We start from the raw sequence: 22500 nt of genomic DNA on the forward strand, positions 1-22500 counted from the left end.
GGAGATGTGGGTGTATTTCACTACCGCGTTTGTTCATTCAGAGACGCCTCCGCTTCATCTTTATGACGTCATAGAAAGTGCTGGAGCGTTAAAGGGAATATGAGAGAGCGAGCGAGAGAGAGGGGGGGAGAGGGAGAGGGAGAGAAAGAAAAAGAAGGAAGAAAGGAAGGATAGAAGGACGGAAGGAAAGAAGAGGGAAGAGTTAGGGTTGGTTGAATCTAGCGATAGGTGGGCGGATATGCGCGGAAGGGGGATAAGCTTGAAAAATTGAAAAAAAAAAAAAAAAAAAAAAAAAAAGAAAAAGAAAAAAAGAACTGGCGTTTACAACACTACCAACGAAATCCTATTCTTTTTCATTGGATATTTCGAAATCTTAAAGCAAACTGTAATATTATACGCTTTAATTAAATTTAATTCGGTCGGTATATTATAATGCAAATATAATTTCTCTTTCTCTCTCTATTTCTCTCTCTCTCTCTCTCTCTCTCTCTCTCTCTCTCTCTCTTTTTCCATCGTCTACGTACGATTTTTGATTATAACGATATTATGCAAAGGATACACGATAAATTATAGCGACAATGGTGCATGATTGTTATAGTTAGAATAGATAGTAGACTAGTAGTAGTTAGTTAGTTCTCTATCAATCGTATAGGGGAGCTTTGTGCTGTCCTACAATAAGTTCGGTGCTACGTTGTTGCTGACGTAGATCGCTGATGGGATCCACCGCCACCTCCACCTCCATATCCACCTCCACCAACGCCACCACCACCACAACCACCACTTCTACCATTACTACTACCACCACCACCACCACCACCACCACCACTATCACCATTTATTCCTCCTCCTCCTCTTCTCCTCTTTCTCCTCCTCCTCCTTCACCGTCACCGCCACTGTCACTGCTGCCACCAGAAAAGCTATAGGTGCCTTTCACTTCGTTCGACTCAGTTCGCTGCTGACTCTCGTCGAAGGCGGATATAATTTTTCAGTTTGCTCTCTCTTTTTCGCGATCTATAACGACAGTGGTACGCACGTACGTACTTATCTATACGTCAAAGTGAGCCCATCGCTTCACCCCACTTTTTCCTCCCTCTACTTACCCTACTACTACTGCTACTACTACTACTACTACTATTACTACCTCTGTTAGGTGACGAAAGGGGTGAACGGGGAAATTACTCAAAGAATTCCTTCGGTCTTTTACTCGATTGCTTCTTTTTTTTTTTCCCCCATTCGTTCATTCCTTTTTTTTTTCGACTAATTCGTTCTTTTTGTTTATTTTCTTTTTTCTCTCATTCTCTCTCTCTCTCTCTCTCTCTCTCTCTCTCTCTCTCTCTCTCTCTCTCTCTCTCTCTCTTTCTATATATATATATATATATATGTATCTTCAAATGGAACTTTGAATTTTCGTATATCATTAGACGTTAGTATGAAATATTTAAAATAGCATAGTTAATTCTATTAACGTAAGTTCACGACGTAATGAATGTTTCTTATGAACGTCATGAATATCGATAGTTCTTTTTTTTTTTTTTTTTTTTTTTTTTTTTTTTCTTTTTTTTTTCCCCGTAAGTTGATATTTTATCGTACGAATGATTCTTTATTTGATTTTTGAACCGATTGAAAAAGTGTATCGATCCTTAAGAATTTAATAATTAAAAGTACGCGTTGTGTGAAGTTATACAATTGTGCCACAATTCACCTCTCTCTTTCTCTCTCTCTCTCTCTCTCTCTCTCTCTCTCTGTCTGTCTGTGTCTGTCTGTCTATTAGATTCTACCTCCCACCGAAAAGTCTATTGCTTATAAGAGATCATCGTTTTACTATTATCCCCCTTACATTCCAGACACGTCAAAAGTTCGTCTCTACAATCGATTGGATGTATTCGAAACTCGGACTAGTGAAAGTTCACGTTCTCGCGTTCGTTCGCTGACCCGACTTTACTCGCTAACATCGGTTTAACTTGAAAACAAAAAGAAAAAAGAAAAAGAAAAAAGAAAAAAGAAAAAGAAATATTTTCGAAGAGTTTCCTTGCGAATCGTTATCTCCAAGTTCTTTATTCTTTTTTTTGTTTGTTTGTTATTATTATTTTTTTTTTTTTTTTTTTTTTTTTTTTTTTTTTTTTTCATTTATTTATTTACTTCTAATTTTTTCAAATTTTGTTTTTTTCTTCTCCTCTTATTCCCTCATATTCCCCTAATCGATTATTGATTATCTAATGTTACTCGAATGAAACGATTCGTACGAGATACGCGTGAGTATTACGAACATATGTTACACATGTACATGTAAGTGTTATCTCAACGTGGTGTTACGAGGTTTCTTGTGAATGAAGATTCAACCGGATTGATAAAACTAACCGCATATATATATATATATATATATATATATATATATATATATATATCGCCTTGAACGATTACTGAGAATTATAAACGTAGAACGTGGCGGCTATTAGCCTAGCTAGCTAGCTTGATTATGCTACTACTCGTTTATCGACTCGAATGAAAAGTTCATAAGGATAGGAGTCATAACTGTGAGAGTAGAGAACGATAAAGAACATCATTGTGTCCGTGTAGGTGAGCACGCGCGCCCGCGCTTGAGCGCTCACCTTCGCGCTCGGTCGCTCGATCATAGACAACCACTACACCACATCAGCACCAACAGCACCACCCGGACGTAACCTCATGGCATTTCTTGCATTTGCGATTACGTTCCTCCTCTTCTTCTTCTTCTTCTTCTTCTTCTTCTTTCTTTTTCTTCATCTTCTTCTATTTTTCATTCTTTCTTTTTAAGAGGAAGGTCATCGCGAGAACTCCCGTTATCGTAATGATGATTTATCGATCGTATTTCAAAAACAATTCCCAGTCCGATTTTTAACAACGCTAAAGCACAATTGTCTTATTATTATATTTTTATATTTCTAAATCTTACCCGATTGTATACTTCCTTTTTTATTTTTTTCCTTTCTTTGGGATTTATGCATAATCATTAAATATTATTCGCGATATATATCGGGAAAGATCGAAATGAATACTGATTAAAAATTGATTATAATAATATTCTTGATTTTTATGATGTTACAGTGTGGCTCCCTGGACATCGGCGAAGAACGCCAGCGTCGGGTCGCTATGATGGAGTCCCTCTGTCAGGTTAATAACAAGACCAACAATGGCAATGATTCGAACAAGGAGAACAACAATAATAATGTTAATCATCATCAACAAAATAACAACAACAACAACAACAACAACAACAATACGATAACAAACAATAACAATAAGAATAGCGGCAACAATAATAACAACAGCAATTCAGATTGTCCGGATCCTCAGCAAAGGCTGGCAGTGTTGAGCTTCGAACAGGTGCGCCGATTGAACGACGTTATGGACGAAGTTGTCAGCATTCACGGTAGGGGAAACTTTCCTACGTTGGAAGTTAGACTGAGAGATCTCGTGACGGTGGTTCGTAGCAAGCTAGAAGGTGATCCGAGCAATGGAGGTGCCGGTATGAGGGTAAGGGACATCAGGCTTAACGGTGGCGCCGCATCTCACGTATTGGCGACCGAGTCACAGCCTTACAACGATCTCGACCTAATATTCGCGGTGGAATTATCGAGCGGCCGAAATTACGACAAGGTTAAGGCCGCCGTTTTGGGTTCTCTATTTGATCTTTTACCGGAGGGCGTTAGCCGCAAACGCATAACAACGTGCAGCTTGAAGGAGGCATACGTTAGTAAAATGGTAAAGGTGAACAACGACGGTGACCGATGGTCCCTTATATCGCTCGGGAATTCACGGGGTCATAGGAACGTCGAGTTAAAGTTCGTCGACTCTATGAGACGACAATTCGAGTTCTCCGTTGATAGTTTTCAAATAGTACTTGACTCGCTCTTATTATTTTACGAGTGCAGCAAATTACCGATTGGCGAGAACTTTTATCCAACGGTCGTGGGCGAATCGGTATATGGTGATTTCCAAGAGGCACTTTACCATCTTCACAAGAAATTAATATCGACGAGGCATCCCGAGGAGATACGGGGCGGTGGTCTTTTGAAATATTGCAATCTCTTGGTCAAGATGTACAAACCTTCTCAACCGGATTACATAAAGACCTTAGAGCGATACATGTGCTCGAGATTCTTCATCGATTTCCCCGACATAAGTCAACAACGGGCGAAACTCGAGAATTATTTGTGGAATCATTTCGTTGGGCCCGAAGAGGAGGCCCTAAAATACCAGTACCTGATGCTATTGCACAGCGTCGTCGAGGAGTCGACGGTTTGCCTGATGGGTCACGAACGGCGACAGACTCTTGCATTGATCGAAAGTCTCGCATGTCAGGTACTTTATCAGGAACAACAGCAACGGCTAACAAATCATCAACAAGCACCACCGGGACCACCGGCGACCTATGTCTATGCTAACGGCTATTATTACGCACCCGTAATACCTGCCGCGTGTTACACGTGCACCTGCAACTCTTGGATGGCGTGCTCGTCGTGATGCGACCCCGCCTTCGTTTTAACCATCGCCGTCGCCATTTTTTTCTTATACCATACCAACCCCATCCTCGTTATCATCATAAACGGGTGGTTGATACCTCGTAAATGGACTTCTTCTTTATTGTGTTATCGTGGCTCGTGTGGAAAACGATGGGACGAAGTGAACGAAAGGAGATCGACAATATTATTCGATCGACCACAACAACAACAACAACAACAACTACTACTATTACTACTACTATTACTACTACTACTATTATTACTACTATTACTACTACTATTATTACTACTACTATTACTACTACTATTATCACTACTACACGTCGGGGTTGGTAAATCCTCGACGGCGGCGACGGCAACAACAACAAAAACAACAACAATAACAACAACAACAACAACAACAACATCAACAGCAGCAGCAGCAACAACAACAGCGGCAGCAGTAGCAGCAGCAGCAGCGACGACGACATTAATAGCGGCTATGGCGTCGACGCGACGATGACGTCAATGTTCGAGAGGTGGACGTAAACGATAAGGAAGGGCTAGTACCAGTTCTTGTTTGGTGAATCGCTTTGGAGGCGATCCGCCAAATAAAATAAAATAAAAAAAAAAAAGGAAAGAAAGATGAACGGACACTTTTGAAAGTCACCAGCCTTTCCAAACCGTCGTTTGTCCCTTCTTCATCTTTTTCTTCTTCTTCTTCTTCTTCTTCTTCTTCTTTTCGTCCCTTCTCTTTTCCCTTCTCTTCATTGATATATCCTCGCGATTGACGTCATCGTCTGGTTGCTTTGCCAACGAACAAAGAAAGAAAGAGGGAGAGTGAGAGTGGGAGTGAGAGTGAGAGTGAGAGAGATGAAATGAGATGAGATGAAATGAAATGAAATGAAATGAGAAACTAAAGAAGAGGGAGAACTCGAGTGAAACAAAGTGTGCTTTTTGGTTATTTAATTGGTTAGTTGGTTGGTTAGTTGTTGTTGTGTGCCTAAGAAAAACAAGATATATATATATGTGTATATATATATATATATATATATATATATATATATATATATATATATATATGTATATATATATAAAAGAAAATTGAAAAGAGTTAAAAAGGGTTAACGAAAAATATTCAAGAAGCTAAAATTTTTGCGAAAAGAAAAAGAAATTAATAAAGAAAAAAGTATAAGGGAAGAATCATGTAATAATAATAATAATAATAATAATAATAATAATAATAATAATAATAATAATAATAATAATAATAATAAGAATAAGAATAATAATAAGAATAAGAATAAGAATAAGAATAATAATAATAATAAAATTAATAATAATATTAATAATGATGATGATGATGATGATAATGATGATGATGATGATGATGATGATGATGATGATGATGATGATGATGATGATGATGATGATGGTGATGATGATGATGATAATGATGATGATAATGATAATGATAATAATATTAATATTAATAATAATGATAATAATGATAATGATAATGATAATAATGATAATAATAGGTACTCCCTCCCTCTCTCTTTCTCTCTCTCTCTCCCTCTCTCTCTCTCTCTCTCTTTCTCTTTCTCCAGTGTACTAGCGATATGGAGAAATGGAAAGTTAATGGAAGTTAAATAAAATTGATTGTAAAGTAATTGATTTTATGTGTAATAATTAATGTTCATAAGTAAGGGGGAAAAAAAGAGAAAAAAAAAAAGGAAAAAAAAAATACGAATAGGGAGATGATACGAAAAGGAAAAAAGAAATACGAAAAGGGGTTGAACTAAGGAGAGAGAGAGAGAAGACAGTGCTGCATCCGTTGCTCGCGCTCTTAGCGTTTTTTAACGTGTGATCATGGGATAGGAGAACAAAAAGAGAGAGAGAGAGAGAGAGAGAGAGAGAGAGAGAGAGAATGTGTGTTTTAGTGTGCGTATGTGTGTATGTAAGGGAGAAAGCGAGAATTCATTTCGAAGTCATTCCGGATGTACACGGAGCTTGTGAGATGATTTATCAATCGAGAAGAACAAAATAATTAAAAGAGAGAGAGAGAGAGAGAGAGAGAGAGAGAGAGAGAGAGAGAGAGAAAGATGAAGGGAGGAGAATTATTTTCAATATCTTTTTTATTTTTGTTTTTGTGATGGGAAAGTTTCTTTCATCATTTTTCTTTCTTTTTTATTTCCCCTTTTTTTTCGCTTATTTCCTTAAAATTTCAAGATCGCGTATCGAAACAGTATAAGAAAGAGAGAGGGAGATAGAGAGAGTGAGAGAAAGAGGGAGAGGGAGAGGTGTATGCGCGTGTGTGTCTGCGTAGATAAGAGAGAAAAGAGATTGAATGAGAGCTATATTAATCTATAAAAAAAAAAAAAGAAAGAAAAAAATCTCTTCATATAAATATTATATTTAAATACTTCTATATATGTATATAGATGTATATGTATATTTATACATATACATCTATCTATATATCTAACTATCTACATATATATATGTGTGTATATATGATTTACATATATATATATATACATATATATGTATACATACAACCGTACATACATATATACACACATAAACACGCACGCACACACACACACACACACGCACACACACACACACACACAGACATATTGATAACCTGTATAAATCTATCTATATATATATCTATATAATATATATATATACATATATATATATATATTAATATGTGGCTGTGAACATATTTCATTTATTTAGATAATTTATCACTTAAAGAAATTCGATAAAAAAGGAGAAGATGGTTTCCTATTCGAGAGAAAGAGAGATAACCGATATATTATTCGATCTATGATAAGGATGATAAGAAAGAAAAGAAAAAAGAGAAAGATAGAAAAGACATATTGGTCTAAATCCAATTGGAAAAATGAAAACTTACTTTATTTTTCTACGTTACTTTTGTTATATAGAATTTTTAACGATGATAAGAATAAACGAAATTTCGATGAAACAAATAAAAAAGAAAAAAAAAAAAAAAAAAAAAGAAAAAAAAAAAGAAAAAAAAAAGAAAAAGGCAAAAAAAAAACAAAAAAAGAAAACAAAAAAAAGAAAAGAGGAAAATCTTTGAGAGATTTGATTTACAAGAAAGGAAAATCTTGAAAGAGAAAATGAAGGGGGAAAAATAAGGAGGAAAAGAGACACAAAAGATCATTCAATTTCGAAATTGATAATTAAATAAAAAAAAAAAAAAAAAGAAAAAAAAAAGAATAAAAAACTCTCTCTCTCTCTCTCTCTCTCTCTTTCTTTTTTCTTTATTTCTACGTAGCCAAAAACAAGGATAGATGATGATGGCTTGCATAACTTTCTTTATTATAAAGAGATACACATACACACACACATATACATACATACACACACGAGATGATAAGTATTTAATAGCGCGTTCGAGTATATAGAGGCATCACAAGTATCACAAGCGATATCAATGTGGTATACACATTTATACATAAATCATATCTATATACATATACGCGCGCGCACGCACACACACACACACACACACACACATATATACATGTTAAAATGTAGAGAAAAGAAAAGTGAATCATATACGCGCGTGTGTGTCCGTGTGTCTATAAGCAAATTATACATACACGGAGACACCGAAAGAGATACATACATACATATCCGGATCTTCTCGTCTTGCGTTTGCGCGCACGCACATTCTTATTATTCATTAGGCACTACATACGTCTCTCTCTCTCTCTCTCTCTCTCTCTCTCTCTCTCTCTCTTAAAGCGTACGTACTTGAACGTATATGCATGAGTATGTTGTGTTTATCTGTACTCTGATGTTGTCTTTCTCTCTCTCTCTCTCTCTCTCTGTATGTATGTATGTATGTATGTATGTATGTATGTATGATGTATGTATGCGTTCGTATCGACTGGTGACCCCGTTAGTTAGCAGCTAGCTTGCTAGCTAGATAGCTCGCTCGCTCGCTCGCTCGCTCGTTCGTTCGTTCGTTCATTCGTTCGTTCGTTCGTTCGTTCGCTCAACTCTTCCTTTCGGTCTTTAAGCGAAAGTAAAGGCCTCGCGTAAAAAAGGTTCGCAAACTGGTTTTTCTGGTATATATTAATGCTTAAGTAGGAGTTGCAAATAAATAAATAAATAAATAAATAAATAAAGACATATGTATCTGTATGTATATACACATATACATATACATTTATATATATATATGCATATAGATACAAATATATGTTTGTGTGTTTGTTTGTGTGTGTGTGTGTGTGTGTATGTGTTTGTGTATATGAATAAGAATATATACACACACAACACGTTCGTATATAAGATAACAGATTTAAACGTGTATTCCTCACATGCATAAATAATATGTATTAGCATTATATGTGCATGTCTGTGTATACGAAGAACGTAAAACGTCTTATCATTTCTATTATCATTTATTATAATTATAAATAAATCGTTGAAAGTGGAGCAATTTTTGCAATGGTCTCTCTTTCTCTCTTCGTTTGTAGATATGTGTATTTACATACATGCATACATACATACGTACATACATATATATATTAAAAAAAAAAAAGGAAAAGAAAAGAAAAGAAAAGAAAAGAGAAAAAGAATGTAGGAAAAGAAGAAGAAAAATTTCAGAGATTTTCTTTTAGATAAATTATTCATATTCAAATTTGATTCTTATTTGTAAAAAAAAAAAAAAGAAAAAAAAAAAAAAGAAGAAAGAAAAGAAATAAGAGAAAAAAGAAAAAGAAGAAAAAAGCTGTGCCTAGAAAATAGATAGAGGAGGATGTTTTCAAAGAGGAAGAAAAGAAAAAGAAAAAAGAAAAAAAAGAAAGAGGAAGTCAAATTTAATGATGTCCGGAGAGCTACGCGATATGTGAAAGATAAGGGGGAATGTTACGTGACGATTTTTATTTAATATTTTTTTTCCTATGGAGAGGATTCACCGACTGTAGGAAAATAGAAAGTATATGTGTGAAACGAAAAGGGGGCAAAAAGAATATTTATAGAGCTTCACGAACCAAAAGGAAACACGCACGAACTTGACTTGTTTAACTTATCGCGTACTATATATAATATATATATATATATATATATATATATATATATATTTTATTCGTGGGCATGCACGCCCTTGTGTATCTATATCTGTGTGTGTGTGTGCGTGTGTGTGTATTACGTGAAGTAGACTTACATACCGGATATCCTAAGATAAATGTGTGTCCACGGTGTTATCAATTGTAATTATTATCGAATGTAGGTGCTAACGAAAACAAAGAAAAGGAAGAAAAAAAAAACAAAAAAAAATATAAAGTAACAAATGGAAAGGAAGAGGAAGAAGAAGAAAAAATTCAAATTCCAATTAGAAAAGAGAATAGATCAAAGAGAGAGAGAGAGAGAGAGAGAGAGAGAGAGAGAGAAGGAAGAAAAAAAACTATATATGAGAAAAAATGTTTGGGAAAAAAAAATTCTTATCGACTAACATCGATCTTCTTCTTCTTCTGATGATGATGATGATGATGATGACGATGATGGTAATTATGATGATGATCGAATGAAAAGTAAGGAGGAGAAAAAATTAGGGGTGATGTTAATAGCTCGAGGAAGATCATGCTAAAGGAACGAAAGAGAAAAAGAAAAAAGAAAGAAAAGAAAAAAAAAGAGAAAGAAAAGAAAATAAAAGAAAAGAAAGAACCAAAAAAAAAGAGAAAGAAAAAAAGAGAGAGACTGAGAGATCACGTGATATAATTATTTTTTTACTATAATATTATTATTATGTAAGTTGGATATTTCGCCGTTTCGTCGTGTAATGTTTAATTTTCCTTTTCTCTAATTTTTTTCTTTTTCCTTATATTTTGTTTCTTTCCTTTTATTCTTCCTTTCTTTTTTTTTTAGAAATCGATTTAAAAAAATAGAGAGAGAGAGAGAGAGAGGGTAGTCGGTGGTTCGATCATATTTCTTTATTTTTTCGTTTGTTTTTTCTTTTTTCTTTCTTATTTTTTATTATAAATTTTTCATTATTTTATGGCACTATTGTTCGCGCGCACACACACGCTCGGCCCCTCCTCCCCGGGTCCCACGTACTTCTTTAATCGATTTTTCATTTCCTGCGTATATATATATATATATATATATATATATATATATATATATATATTAAAAGTAAATTCATTGAAAGTAACTACATAATCGTAAGAACGGATGGTTGGCTGATTTGACGAGTGTAAAAAAGGAAAGACAATCGTTTGCCGTTTACGTTTAATGCATATTTTATAAATACGCGCGCGATTTGTATGTGTCCTGAGTGTTTAAAAATTAATGTGTGTGTGTGTGTGTGTGTGTGTGTATGTATGTGTGTATATATATATATATATAGAAAGAGAGAGAAACAGAGAAAGAAAGAGGAAGAGAGAGACAGAAAGAGAGAGAGAGAGAGATATGTGTATTATGTATACTCGTCGTTTATCTAAGCGAGCGATTAGGAGCACGAAGTGAAAGCACACACTTCTCTGTGATTCTTCGTTCTTTTTATTTTATTTTATTTTATTTTATTTTATTTCATTTTATTTTATTTTATTTTATCTTATTTTATTTTATTTCATTTCGTTTTATTTTATTTTATTTTATTTTATTTCATTTTATTTTATTATATTATATCATGTTATGTTATATTATATTATATTATATTATATTATATTATATTATATTATATTATATTATATTATATTATATTATATTATATTTTCTTCCTCATTTGTTTATTCTTTTTCTGTTTTTTCTTTTTTTTTTTATTTTTTCTTTTTTCTTTTTTTTTTTTTTTTTTTTTTTTTTTTTTTTTGTAGTTCGCAAGAGAAAAACGGGAAATAAAATTAAGAAGACGAAAAGGATAGAAGAGAATTAAGTGAAAGCCTTGAGGGTGATAAATAGATTCGTTTTCTTTTCTTTTTTATTTCTCTTTTTAGATTAACTCGTGAAATTTTTCGTTTTTTCCCCCCTCTCCCTCTCTCATTTATCCTTTTCTTTCTTTTTCTTTTTTTTTTTTTTTTTTTTTTAAGATTAAAGTCTGTCATCTCAGAATTGTCAAGCTTTTAATAATTTCATATAAAAAAATTCCATTCTATACATACATATATATATATATATATAATTTTTTTTTTTAATTAATCAATTAATTAATTTGTATCTTCGGATCAGAGAACAAAAGAGAGAGAGAGAGAGAGAGAGAGAGAGAGAGAGAGAGAGAGAGAGAGAGAGAGAGAAAGGCAGAAAGAACAAAAGTATTGATTCATTATGAAAAAGAAATAAAAATCTTTAATTTCATTAATTTCATTTATCGTTGTAGTTCATTTATTAAAGAAAAAGAAAAAAAATTGTGTTCGTAAAAAAATGTTATGTTTCTCTCTCTTTCTCTCTCTCTCTCTCTCTCTCTCCCTTTCTTTTTTTTCTCTCTGTTTTTAATTATCTTCAAAAAGGTTTAAATAAAAGTGAAGAGATATTTGGAGTGAGCAGAACGACAAAAAGTGGATTTATACGAGCGTGTTTAACGAGTTTAAGGCCTCGGGTGTTGCGAGCATCGTGCCGTTGCATAATTCATAAGGTCAAACGCGTTCGTCGGGCGTCATCGGGCTTCTGTTCCATGTCACCGATCTCCTCTCACACGATTTCACAAACTATTCAGAGAGAGAGAGAGAGAGAGAGAGAGAGAGAGAGAGAGAAAAAGAGAAGGAAAGATGGATGATAAAGACTCAGATGTATTATATATATATATACACATATATCTATTATTATTAATAATATTTAGTTAAATAATATAACTGGACACAAGAATCGATAGATCAATTCAACGAATTTGGAAAATCAAATAAATAAATAGAAAGTCAAAATGACTATTTTTTTCATTGGAAAAGCGAAAAATAAAAAAAGAGAGAGCTACAAAACGTATGTATACATATATATATATATATATTTTTTCTTTATTTTTCATTCGGTAAAAAAAAAAGAAAGAAAAAATCGATCTTTTTTTATTTCAATTTGCAAGTTAATTCGTCTTTCTTTTTTTTTTTTTTTTTTTTTTTTTTTTTCTTTATATTTTTCATAGATCAAATTTTTTATTAATTATTATCGTACTTCGTATAGGATACTCGTTGAAAGAAAAATTGGAAGAATGAGAGAGAGAGAGAGAGAGAGAGAGAGAGAGAGAGAGATTTATACGCGTATAATAAAGAGATTTTATGTTTTTCTATGTACCTTGTACTTTGTGTGTCATATAATATATTAAATTATAAAGAGAGAAGAAGCGAAGAGACGATGAAAAAAAAAAAAAAGAAAAATCGATGGCAGTTAAGAAAAAAAGAAAAAGAAAAAAAAGAAGAAGAAGAAGAAGAAAAATTAACAGGAAATGGGCACAGGAGTACATTACTGTCTATCGTTATATTTTATTGTCATAAAAATCTTGCGCATTACGTCAGACGAGATCTTTAATGTAATTAAAGTGATAATTAAATAGTAAGCACGACGTTTAATCATTTTTCAATAGAGTGAAATAATTTGATAAGGAAAATGAAAAGATGAAAGAAAGTATGAGAGAGTGTGAGAGAGATAGTGTTTGAGAGAGAACAAAATCGAGCGAACGAAATAAATGGCGTGATAAATGTAAATATATACACAAAATAGCTTTACGTACACGCATATATTAGTGTGATATCTAAATATATATACACACAGTGATTTTGTTTGTTAAGAGAAAAAGGATGATGGGAAAGAAAGGAAAAAAAAAAGGAAAGAAAATGATGGAGATGATAAAAGTAGAATAAATGGAAATCATGAAAAAGAAAAATGGACGAAACGTTTATGCGACCGGTTATGTCATTTTATGTAAAAAAAAAAAATAAAACCAAGCCCCTCTATTATTAATTCGAGACAAATTGGAAATAAAAAGAAAAAAAATATATATATATATATGTATGTATGTATGTATATGTATATTTATATGTAAAACGGCACGAATAATTCGATAATATATGGATATATAAAATTAAGTATTAATAATATACGTACATGTACACAAAAGAAACACATCCGTCTATTACATCTTTGGAGTATTTCAATAAGATAAATTCGAGATCGATTATTGATCGCTCTCGTATCTTTCTCACATTATCGACATCACTTATATTATTACTATTACTATTACTATTACTATTACTGTTACTATTACTATTACTATTACTACTACTACTACTACTATTATTATTATTACTATTACACTACCGTCTATGTCATGTAATTGTAGCTGAGTAAGATTATTTTTAGTCGTTAAGACTTTAAAAACTCGTACTTGCTCAAACTTTCTTTGGTCTTGTTAATAATAAGCGGCGACGAAGGAAGAAGAAGAAGGAAAGACAAAAAAAAAAGAACAAAAAGAAAAAAGAGATGAAAAGAAGAATCGCCTTATTTAAAAAAAAAAAAAAAAAAAAAAAAAAAAAAAAGAGAAAAAAGAAAAAAAGAAGAAGAAAAAATGGCGAATATTCTCCCACGAGTTCTCCCTAAAATAATAATAATAATAATAATAATAAGAAGAAGAAGAAGAAGAAGAAGAAGAAGAAGAGGAAGAAAAAAAAGAAGAAGAAGTAAACAAGAAAATTTATATACCGATCATTGAAGACGCCGCGCGTATCGCGTGTGTTCCATTAATCCTCTCATACCGACCAATAATTAATGAAGGAAGTAAATAAGTAAGTAAAAAAGGAAGGAAGGAAGGAAAGACGAAATGAAGAAGAAGAAGAAGAAGAGAAAAAAAGCGATACAAAAAAGAAAATAAGAAAAAGGGAGGGAGGAGAAGTGGGTGGATGGTTGGATGGGTTGATTACGTTTGGGTGATGTTTAAAAATTTCGTGCCAAAATACATCGAGAAAAAAGTCTCGCTATATATTCTTACTACGTGAAAATAATAAAATAATTATTAATACACATGCATTACATACATTAATTAATTAATACATTCATTGCGCGTGAATAACGAGAGAGAGACTGGAATAAAAAAGAATATCGTTTGCTCAACTGTACCGTCCCCCGAAATTTTCAAGATAAGAAAAAAATGGAGAAAAATGTTTTAGAAAAAAAAAATAAGAGAGAGAGAGAGAGAGAGAGAGAGAGAGACAGAGAGAGAGAGAGAGAGACAGAGAGAAAGTAAGAGTGAGAAAGAGAGTGAGAAAAAGTAAACGAATCCATATTTCGTCGCATTGTTTCTTCTTTATTCACATTATACAGACTTTTCGAAGGTATGAGGGGCTTATTAAGTGTAATGAAAAAACATATACATATACGTATAAAATTATAGTGTGTGTGTGTATACATATATATATATATATATATGTATGTATGTATGTATGTATGTATGTATGTATGTATGTATGTATGTATGTATATGTGTACATACATATATATCGTATGTGCGTGAAAGTAATTTTCACTTCGTCGTCGTCGTCATCGTCGTCGTCGTCGTCGTCGTGGAATGCCTCGGTGATGCCAGATTTTTCTTATTGTTAGTGATTTATTTTATACGAGCGAAATCAAATAATCTTAATACACGTTGAGTTCTTTTCAACTTTATCGGGATCGAAATAGAAAGAAAAAAAAAAGGGAAATAAAAATGTTTGTAGAGAGAAAAGAATAGAGTGAGAAAGAGAGAGAGAGAGAGAGAGAGAGTGAGTAATTGAGTGTGTGTGTGTGTGAGAGAGAGAGAGAGAGAAAGAAAAGACGATCTAAAAATAATGTTACATATATATATATATACACACATACACACATAAATTGTACATCTTTGTGCATAAGTAAATACATACACACATTGGTATGTTTACGAAAGAATTCTTTCTTGGATGTTTACAGAATGTACGTACGAACGATTGAAAAAAGAAATGAAAGAAAAGAAAAGAAAAGAAAAGAAAAGAAAAAATAAACAAAATAAACGATTATAAGAGAAAAGATAAATAATATTAAAAAAATAAATAAATATGTATAGCAACTATGCGAAGAACAAAAAAAGAAAAAGATAGCATTTTCGATCTGGCATCACAAACGAGGCGAAGCAGAATGGCGGAAAGAAGGCAAAATAAATAAATAAATAAGTAAATAAATAAATCAATAAGTAAATAAAAAGAGCACAGGGTTGTACCGGAATAAATAATATACTATATCGCGTTTTACTCGAAAAACATGGCGACCATTTTCTGGCGTGATGATCGATCCTCGTGTACGAACGTTGATTTTTTTCCTCATGGAAAAGTGTCATTAAAATCTAAATTGACAAATAAAGTTTAAACAATAACAACAACAAAATAAAAAACAAGAAATTCAAATTTTTTCTAACGCACACGTTCGCTAAGATCGCATAAAAAACATGCATTAACATGCACGGTGGAAAATGGTCGACCATTTTGTGGCACTAACTTTTCTTTCCTTATTGTCTATCTTTCTTCTTTTATGTAATTATTTTTTTCTATTTTATTTTCTTTTTTTCTTCTTTTTCTTCCTTCTTTTTTTTTTAACTCTGTGGTTCCTCATCTTCATTTTGAGAACTTATATAAACAGTTATTTATCGGCGCGAAAAGAGTTCGAAGTTCGATCGTACACACGCGTATACGTAACACACACACACACATATACACACAAATAAACATAAAAAGAAAGAGACAGAAAAAAAATACATAGAAATCGAAATACCGTGATGCGTTCGCGCGTTATTACAAACACTTAACATATATGTGTGTGTCTGTGTATATATATATATATATATATATATATATATATACACATGTAAATAAATATAATTACAAAACCAACATAAATGTGCGTGTATATATACGTAATTAAGTTACGATGCACTTAGAAAGAAAGAAAAAAAAAAAAAGAAAAAAAAAGGGAAATGAAATAATACGAAACACAAACACACACTTACATACATGAACACAATGAACAACGACGCACGCATATCGCACGAATGCGAATCGTATTGACTATACTACTACTATCACTACTACTACTATACTACTATAATACTATATTATTACTATTACTACTATTACTATTACTACTACTACTACTACTACTACTACTACTACTACTACTACTACCACTACTACTACTACTACTACTACTACTACTACTATTATTATTATTACTGTTAATTACTGATGATTTACTGATACATAACTTACGATGGTTAATAATTAAAAGTTAACATTAATCGTTTGTATATTAAGATGATGGTAAACAGAAAAAATATAAGAAGGGCTCGCGCGTATTTTGCGTGTGTGCGAGATAGAGAAAGAGAGAAAGAGAGAGAGAGAAAGAGAGAGAGAGAGAAAGATAGAATGCATGTGAATATGCGTGAGAGAAAGAAAAAAAGCGAGCGAGAGAGAGAGAGAGAGAGAGAAAGAGAGAGAAAGAAATATTTACTATTTTCAGCGCGATATATATAAATATACAAATGATGATGATGATGATGATTATGATGATGATGGTGATGAGAATGATAATAAGGGTTGAGTATGATAATGATGATGATGATAATGATGGGCGCCGAGACCTGGTTAATTTCTTTTTTTATCTCTCTGACTTGCCCATGGATATATATATATATACATATATATATTTATATATATATATATACATATATATATTTATATATATATTTATATATATATATATATATATATATATATATATATATATGCCCACATGTAAGAATGTTATAAGGATATCTATAAAAATTGAAAATAAAATATCATGTAAACACCGAGAACATAATCCTATGTCGTTTATTAAACCTATCAAAACGATGTTTTCTTTTTTCTTTTCTCCTTTTTTTTCTTTTTTTTCTTTTTTTTTTTTTTTTTTATTTTCTTCCTTTTCTTCTAGCGTAAGATCTTCAAACGCAATGAAATTTTTTATTGGTATAAAAGTTTCAAAAAAAAAAAAAAAAAAAAAAAAAAAAAGAAAGGAAAGAAAAAAAAGAATAAGCCCGTATATATAATTAAATTTTATAATTAAAAATGATGAAGGTCAAAATAAAAAAAAAAAAGAGTAAAAAAATAAAAAAGAGAAGGAAAAAAAATTTTAATTAAACAAATTGAAAAAATCGATGAACGAAATCATAATTATTACTTTTTTCTTTTTTTACTATTGTTTTTTCCTTTCTTTCTTTTCTTTTTTTGTGAAAGCTACTCTTGTATTGGAAAACCTGACGATAATAAAAGAAAATAAAAAAAAAAGGAAGAAGAAATAAATAAAAATAAATAGAAAATGAAATTAAAAAAAAAAAGGAGGGAGGAAAGGGGAGGGAGGGAGATGTCAATGACGGAAAACGCAACGCAACGCAACGCGTTTCGGATCGAAACGAAACGAAAAGAAACGCGCTTGCGCAAGCTCATGAAGGAAAAGCTGTCGCGTAGAAAATGTTGCGACAGCCGAACGAAGTGAATTCTTTTTCGGCCGTCGCGGTCAGTTGGTCCACGGAATGCGTTTGGGCGCGTTTCTTGCGGACGCAGGCTGCGGAATCGTGCTCGTAAAATTTGCTTTTCACGCAAACTTATACACACGCTCATGCACATATCTATATAGGAGATATATATATATATATATACTTGCATATTAAACGAGCGAATATCGATTGAACGATATTAGATGAATGCATTAATTTTTATAAAAAAGAAAATAATCGAAATTTCCCTCTTAAACTTCATATGTGTATATGTGCATATCTGCATATGTGCATTTCTGCTGGTATATATATATATATATATATATATATATATATATAGATATATATATGCACGTATGGATGGAACAGGAAAGATTTCCTATGCTTACAAGAAAAACCAGTTCCTCTTCTCCATTTTTTTATTTATTTTTGTTTATTTATATTTTTATTTTTATCTTTTATTCTTATTATACGATCTTAACTTCGTTATGGTAATTTCAATCTAACCACATTTAAAACTATAATATTATTACGTTATATATATATATATATATATATATATATGTGTAGATAGTGAACTCTTAATTTTGAAAGTGACTTATACATTACGAATGTAAATTTTTTTCATTAAACTTAATATATAAAATATTAAAAATAAAAAAAAAAAGTATATATGAATTAATTCATAGGGCAAACAACTTCTTTAAAAATTATAATGTACAAATACACACACATACACATACATATATATATATATATATATATACATACATACATATATCACTTTCAAAGTTAATGATCAGTATATATTATTAATGACGATATATCAATCATTTTTGTCTTCTTATTATTCTTCTCAACTTGTTTTTCTAAAAGGGTCTTTTTCTTGATGCCGACGTTTCTACAAAAGTGAAAGTATACATGCACATACGTATGTATGTATGTAAGTACTTGCGCCTCTCTCGTATGCCATCCATTTAGAAAGGGAAATAAACGGAAGAGACGGAAAAAGTTGGTTCACGGATTCGTACGTGCCAGCAACGTGCGAGTCCCATCAGTCAGGATCAAAGTTAATAGAGCTTACGTCGAATTAAAATAGTTGGCGAGAATGTTTTAAACGCGTCTTGCACAATTTTTCGTTTCTACACTTACGTAATATTCTACGGGAATATCTATCTATCTATCTATCTATACATCTATCTATCTATCTATGTATCTCTTTATCCATCTATGTATGTATGTACCTCAATCTCTCGAACTTCGCTTTCTATACTGGCAAGAAATTCTTCAAGACTTGGAAAAAGTCTCCCGTAGAATTTCTAATATGATTGTAAGAAAATTTTGATTATCGTTCATGTACATAGATACTATGCAACCTTAAATACATATATATATATATATATATATATATATATATATATATATATTTAATATATTAGTATGTACGTATAAATAAATTTTTAATCGATCAAAAGTAATAGGTTTATTTTTTTTTACTGTGATAGAAACGGGAATAAAAAACGAGATAAACAATTTTAATCGATTAAAAGTAATGAGTTTGTGATATTAATGGGACGAAAATGGTGAAGGACGAAGATAGAAAAGAGAGAAACAATTTTGATCAATCAAAAATAATGCGTTTATGATATTACCGAAGCGGCGGAGAAAAAAAAGGAACCGAAAAAAAAGAAAAAAAAAACACACACACACACACAGAAAGAGAGACAAAGGGAGATACATAGAGAAAGGGGGAATGTAAAAATAGAAAGAGAGAGAGAGAGAGAGAGAGAGAGAGAGAGAGAGAGATAATCCGCAAATAAGATCGCTGATAGAGTTACGACGCAAATGGAATGGAATCGAAGCCAAGGGTGTGGAGGACAAGGCGGATACAATGCCAATCCCATTGCAATTATTATTGCATCACTGTGTATGCAGAATCCGCGTAGAGCATATAAACACGTATTTATATATATATACATGCATATATAAATATATATGTATGTATGTATTTAAATGTATATGTATCAGTTTGAAAACACACGGTCTTTGAACTTCCTCTTGAATGGAAGTCGACCTTCCGTTCCTCGCTAGTTAATTTGACAAATAAATTTTCATGAATATTACAAATAATTTTTTTTTCTTTTTTATCGTCATATTCGAATCGCCGGTTAGAGAAAAACACACACACACACACACACATACACTCATAAAACAACAATAACAAGAAAAATCGAACGAAGAAAAATATATAATAAAAATATTCGCATTAAACAATATTTGTTGTTCGAAATTCTTAGAACGAAATATCCTCGACGTCCCTTCAATGTCCTCTCGCGTCTATCGTATTAATTGTAAACATATTACAAACGATAGGTAAGGAGTGTATAGTATATGTATATATATATATATACAAGAAAACACACTCGTAGAGAAAGAGAGAGAGACAGAGAGAGAGAGAGAAAGAAAGAAAACATAAACGAAACGTATAATTAAACATAGCGAACCTTTCCTTGGCCCATTGTCAGTCCTTATCGCGCTTCGAAAATGTAAAGTCGAAGAATTCTCGTTCGGTTAAATCGTTGTGCAGAAGACATCGTGCGAGATCCGGGATTCCTGGAAATTACAACGAACTTCTTTAACTCCTTCTTCTTCTTCTTATTCTTCTTCCTTTTCTTCTTCTTCTTCCTTCTTTTCCACCTCCACCATGATTGGTCATAAAGGTTTCTCGAGGTGAGACTCGTCCAGACAGGAATAGGTAGATACCACCAGATTATTAGAAGAAGCCAAGCGAAAGGATCTACGTTTCTTTCCTTTTTTCTTTCTTTTTTTTTTTCATTCTTTCTTTATTTCTTTTCATCTTTCTTAATCTTAATCATAATCTTTATCTTTATCTTTATCTTTATCTTTATCTTTATATTTTACCTTTCTCCTTCCGAAGACTGGTTTAACAAGATGACCCATACCAAGCGGACCAACGTCCAACGGTGTTAAAAACCAATACAAATCTCAAGGAATCTTTTTACTTAAATTCTTTCATCGAATTTTTTTCCTTCAAAGAAACATCACCAAGATTTCTTTAATCTACAAATTGAAATTTATATGTACATGTATTTACGTATGTATATCGTCTGTGTATGTGTGTGTATAGATACGTTTTCTTTTGTTAGAAATAATTGTTTTATACGACGTAGATCCAATGAAACATACTATAAATAAATATTAGCGAATACGTACAAATGATATTGAAGAATCATAAATAATAATAATAATAATATTAATAATAATAATATAATAATACGTCCGAGGCGAAGAAAGCTGCTATATCTAATTTGTCTAGAAAACTATTACAATTATATATCCTGATTGCGATATAGATTCTTGATCTATTATATATCCTTTACGTCTTGCAAAAGATTATCGCACCGGCACCTATTACAATTTTAATTAATTAAAAAATTCCATTTCGAATTTTTTTTTTTTTTCGAGTTTCACGTATTTATAAAATATCACGAATATCCACTTTAGAAAATAATCTTTAGAAAATAATCTTTATATGTAAGAGTCATTATTATCATTAGATGATTATTAATGGACGAAAAAAGAATAAGTGTTTAAGTAAACATCGATAAAAGTGAGAAATATCGATAATATTGAAAGGAAGTTGGAGGTGGCTAATAAGTACATATATGTGTGCATATTTATATATATATATATATATATATATATATATATATATATACAAAAGAGAGAGATAGAGAGAGAAAGAGACGCCTCGAGCCACGTAACAGCCTACATTTTATTTCGCTGCACTTTTACTCCGGTGCACACGGGGCGGCCTTGTTGCGGCCTGAATACCTCGTCGATCCGCGCCGTGTCCGCCGTGACCGCCGTCCTATCGCACTTCTCTCTCTATCTCTCTCTCTTTTTCTTTCTCTTTTATATATTAGCAAGCAAACGGGGACCCTTTCTATCGACGAGACCGCCTTGCGATTTCAGTATTCGCCTTTAATGCCGACTATCAGCCTCTTCCGCGAGCATCTTGACTTTTACTTTCGTTTTATTTCATTTTTCTTTTTATTACTCCGACATATGGATACTTTATCGTTTCAAAAAATTTATATATATATATATGTATACATAAAATAATATTCATGCTCCCTTTACAATATATATATATATATATATTAATATACAACGAAAATATTCACCAGGTTTATCACGAACTTCAGTGATTTTATTGTTTCTTTGTATTTCCTTTTTTTTTTTTTTTTTTTTTTTCATTTTTTTTTCTTCGAGAAAACCCACACACACTTTTCAGAAGGTGATAAGTCTTTTTATATTATGTCAATCTATAATGAATTCAGATAAATTCTTTAAGCGAGGGGTGACAACACTCGCTTGAAAATGTTCGATGTTAATAGGGGATCAAATGGGGTGCGTCATTAATGCGCTTCAACAGGTCTTTTAATTCTTTTTACTTTTTTTCCTCTCCTTTTCTTTCTTTCTTTCTTCCTA

The 22500-nt window shown here is 31.9% G+C and overlaps 1 protein-coding gene across 4 annotated transcripts in view; it reads left to right on the forward strand.

Annotated features, from left to right (window-relative positions):
- The window catches only part of LOC124954978 (terminal nucleotidyltransferase 5C), a 68131-nt gene extending 62572 nt beyond the window's left edge, over positions 1-5559 (forward strand). For 2 of the 4 annotated variants that reach the window (XM_047508712.1, XM_047508713.1), the window contains exon 2: positions 3085-5559. In XM_047508712.1, the coding sequence (XP_047364668.1) occupies positions 3085-4503 (1419 nt within the window). In that variant the 3' untranslated portion in view covers positions 4504-5559. Of the gene's footprint in view, positions 1-909; positions 1034-3084 lie in introns of those variants that run through there. The other 2 variants (XM_047508714.1, XM_047508716.1) reach the window with 2 other exon arrangements.
- The last annotated feature ends 16941 nt before the right edge of the window (positions 5560-22500 follow it).

The sequence above is a fragment of the Vespa velutina genome, chromosome 16, assembly GCF_912470025.1.
Source record: "Vespa velutina chromosome 16, iVesVel2.1, whole genome shotgun sequence".
NCBI classification, from domain to species: domain Eukaryota; kingdom Metazoa; phylum Arthropoda; class Insecta; order Hymenoptera; family Vespidae; genus Vespa; species Vespa velutina.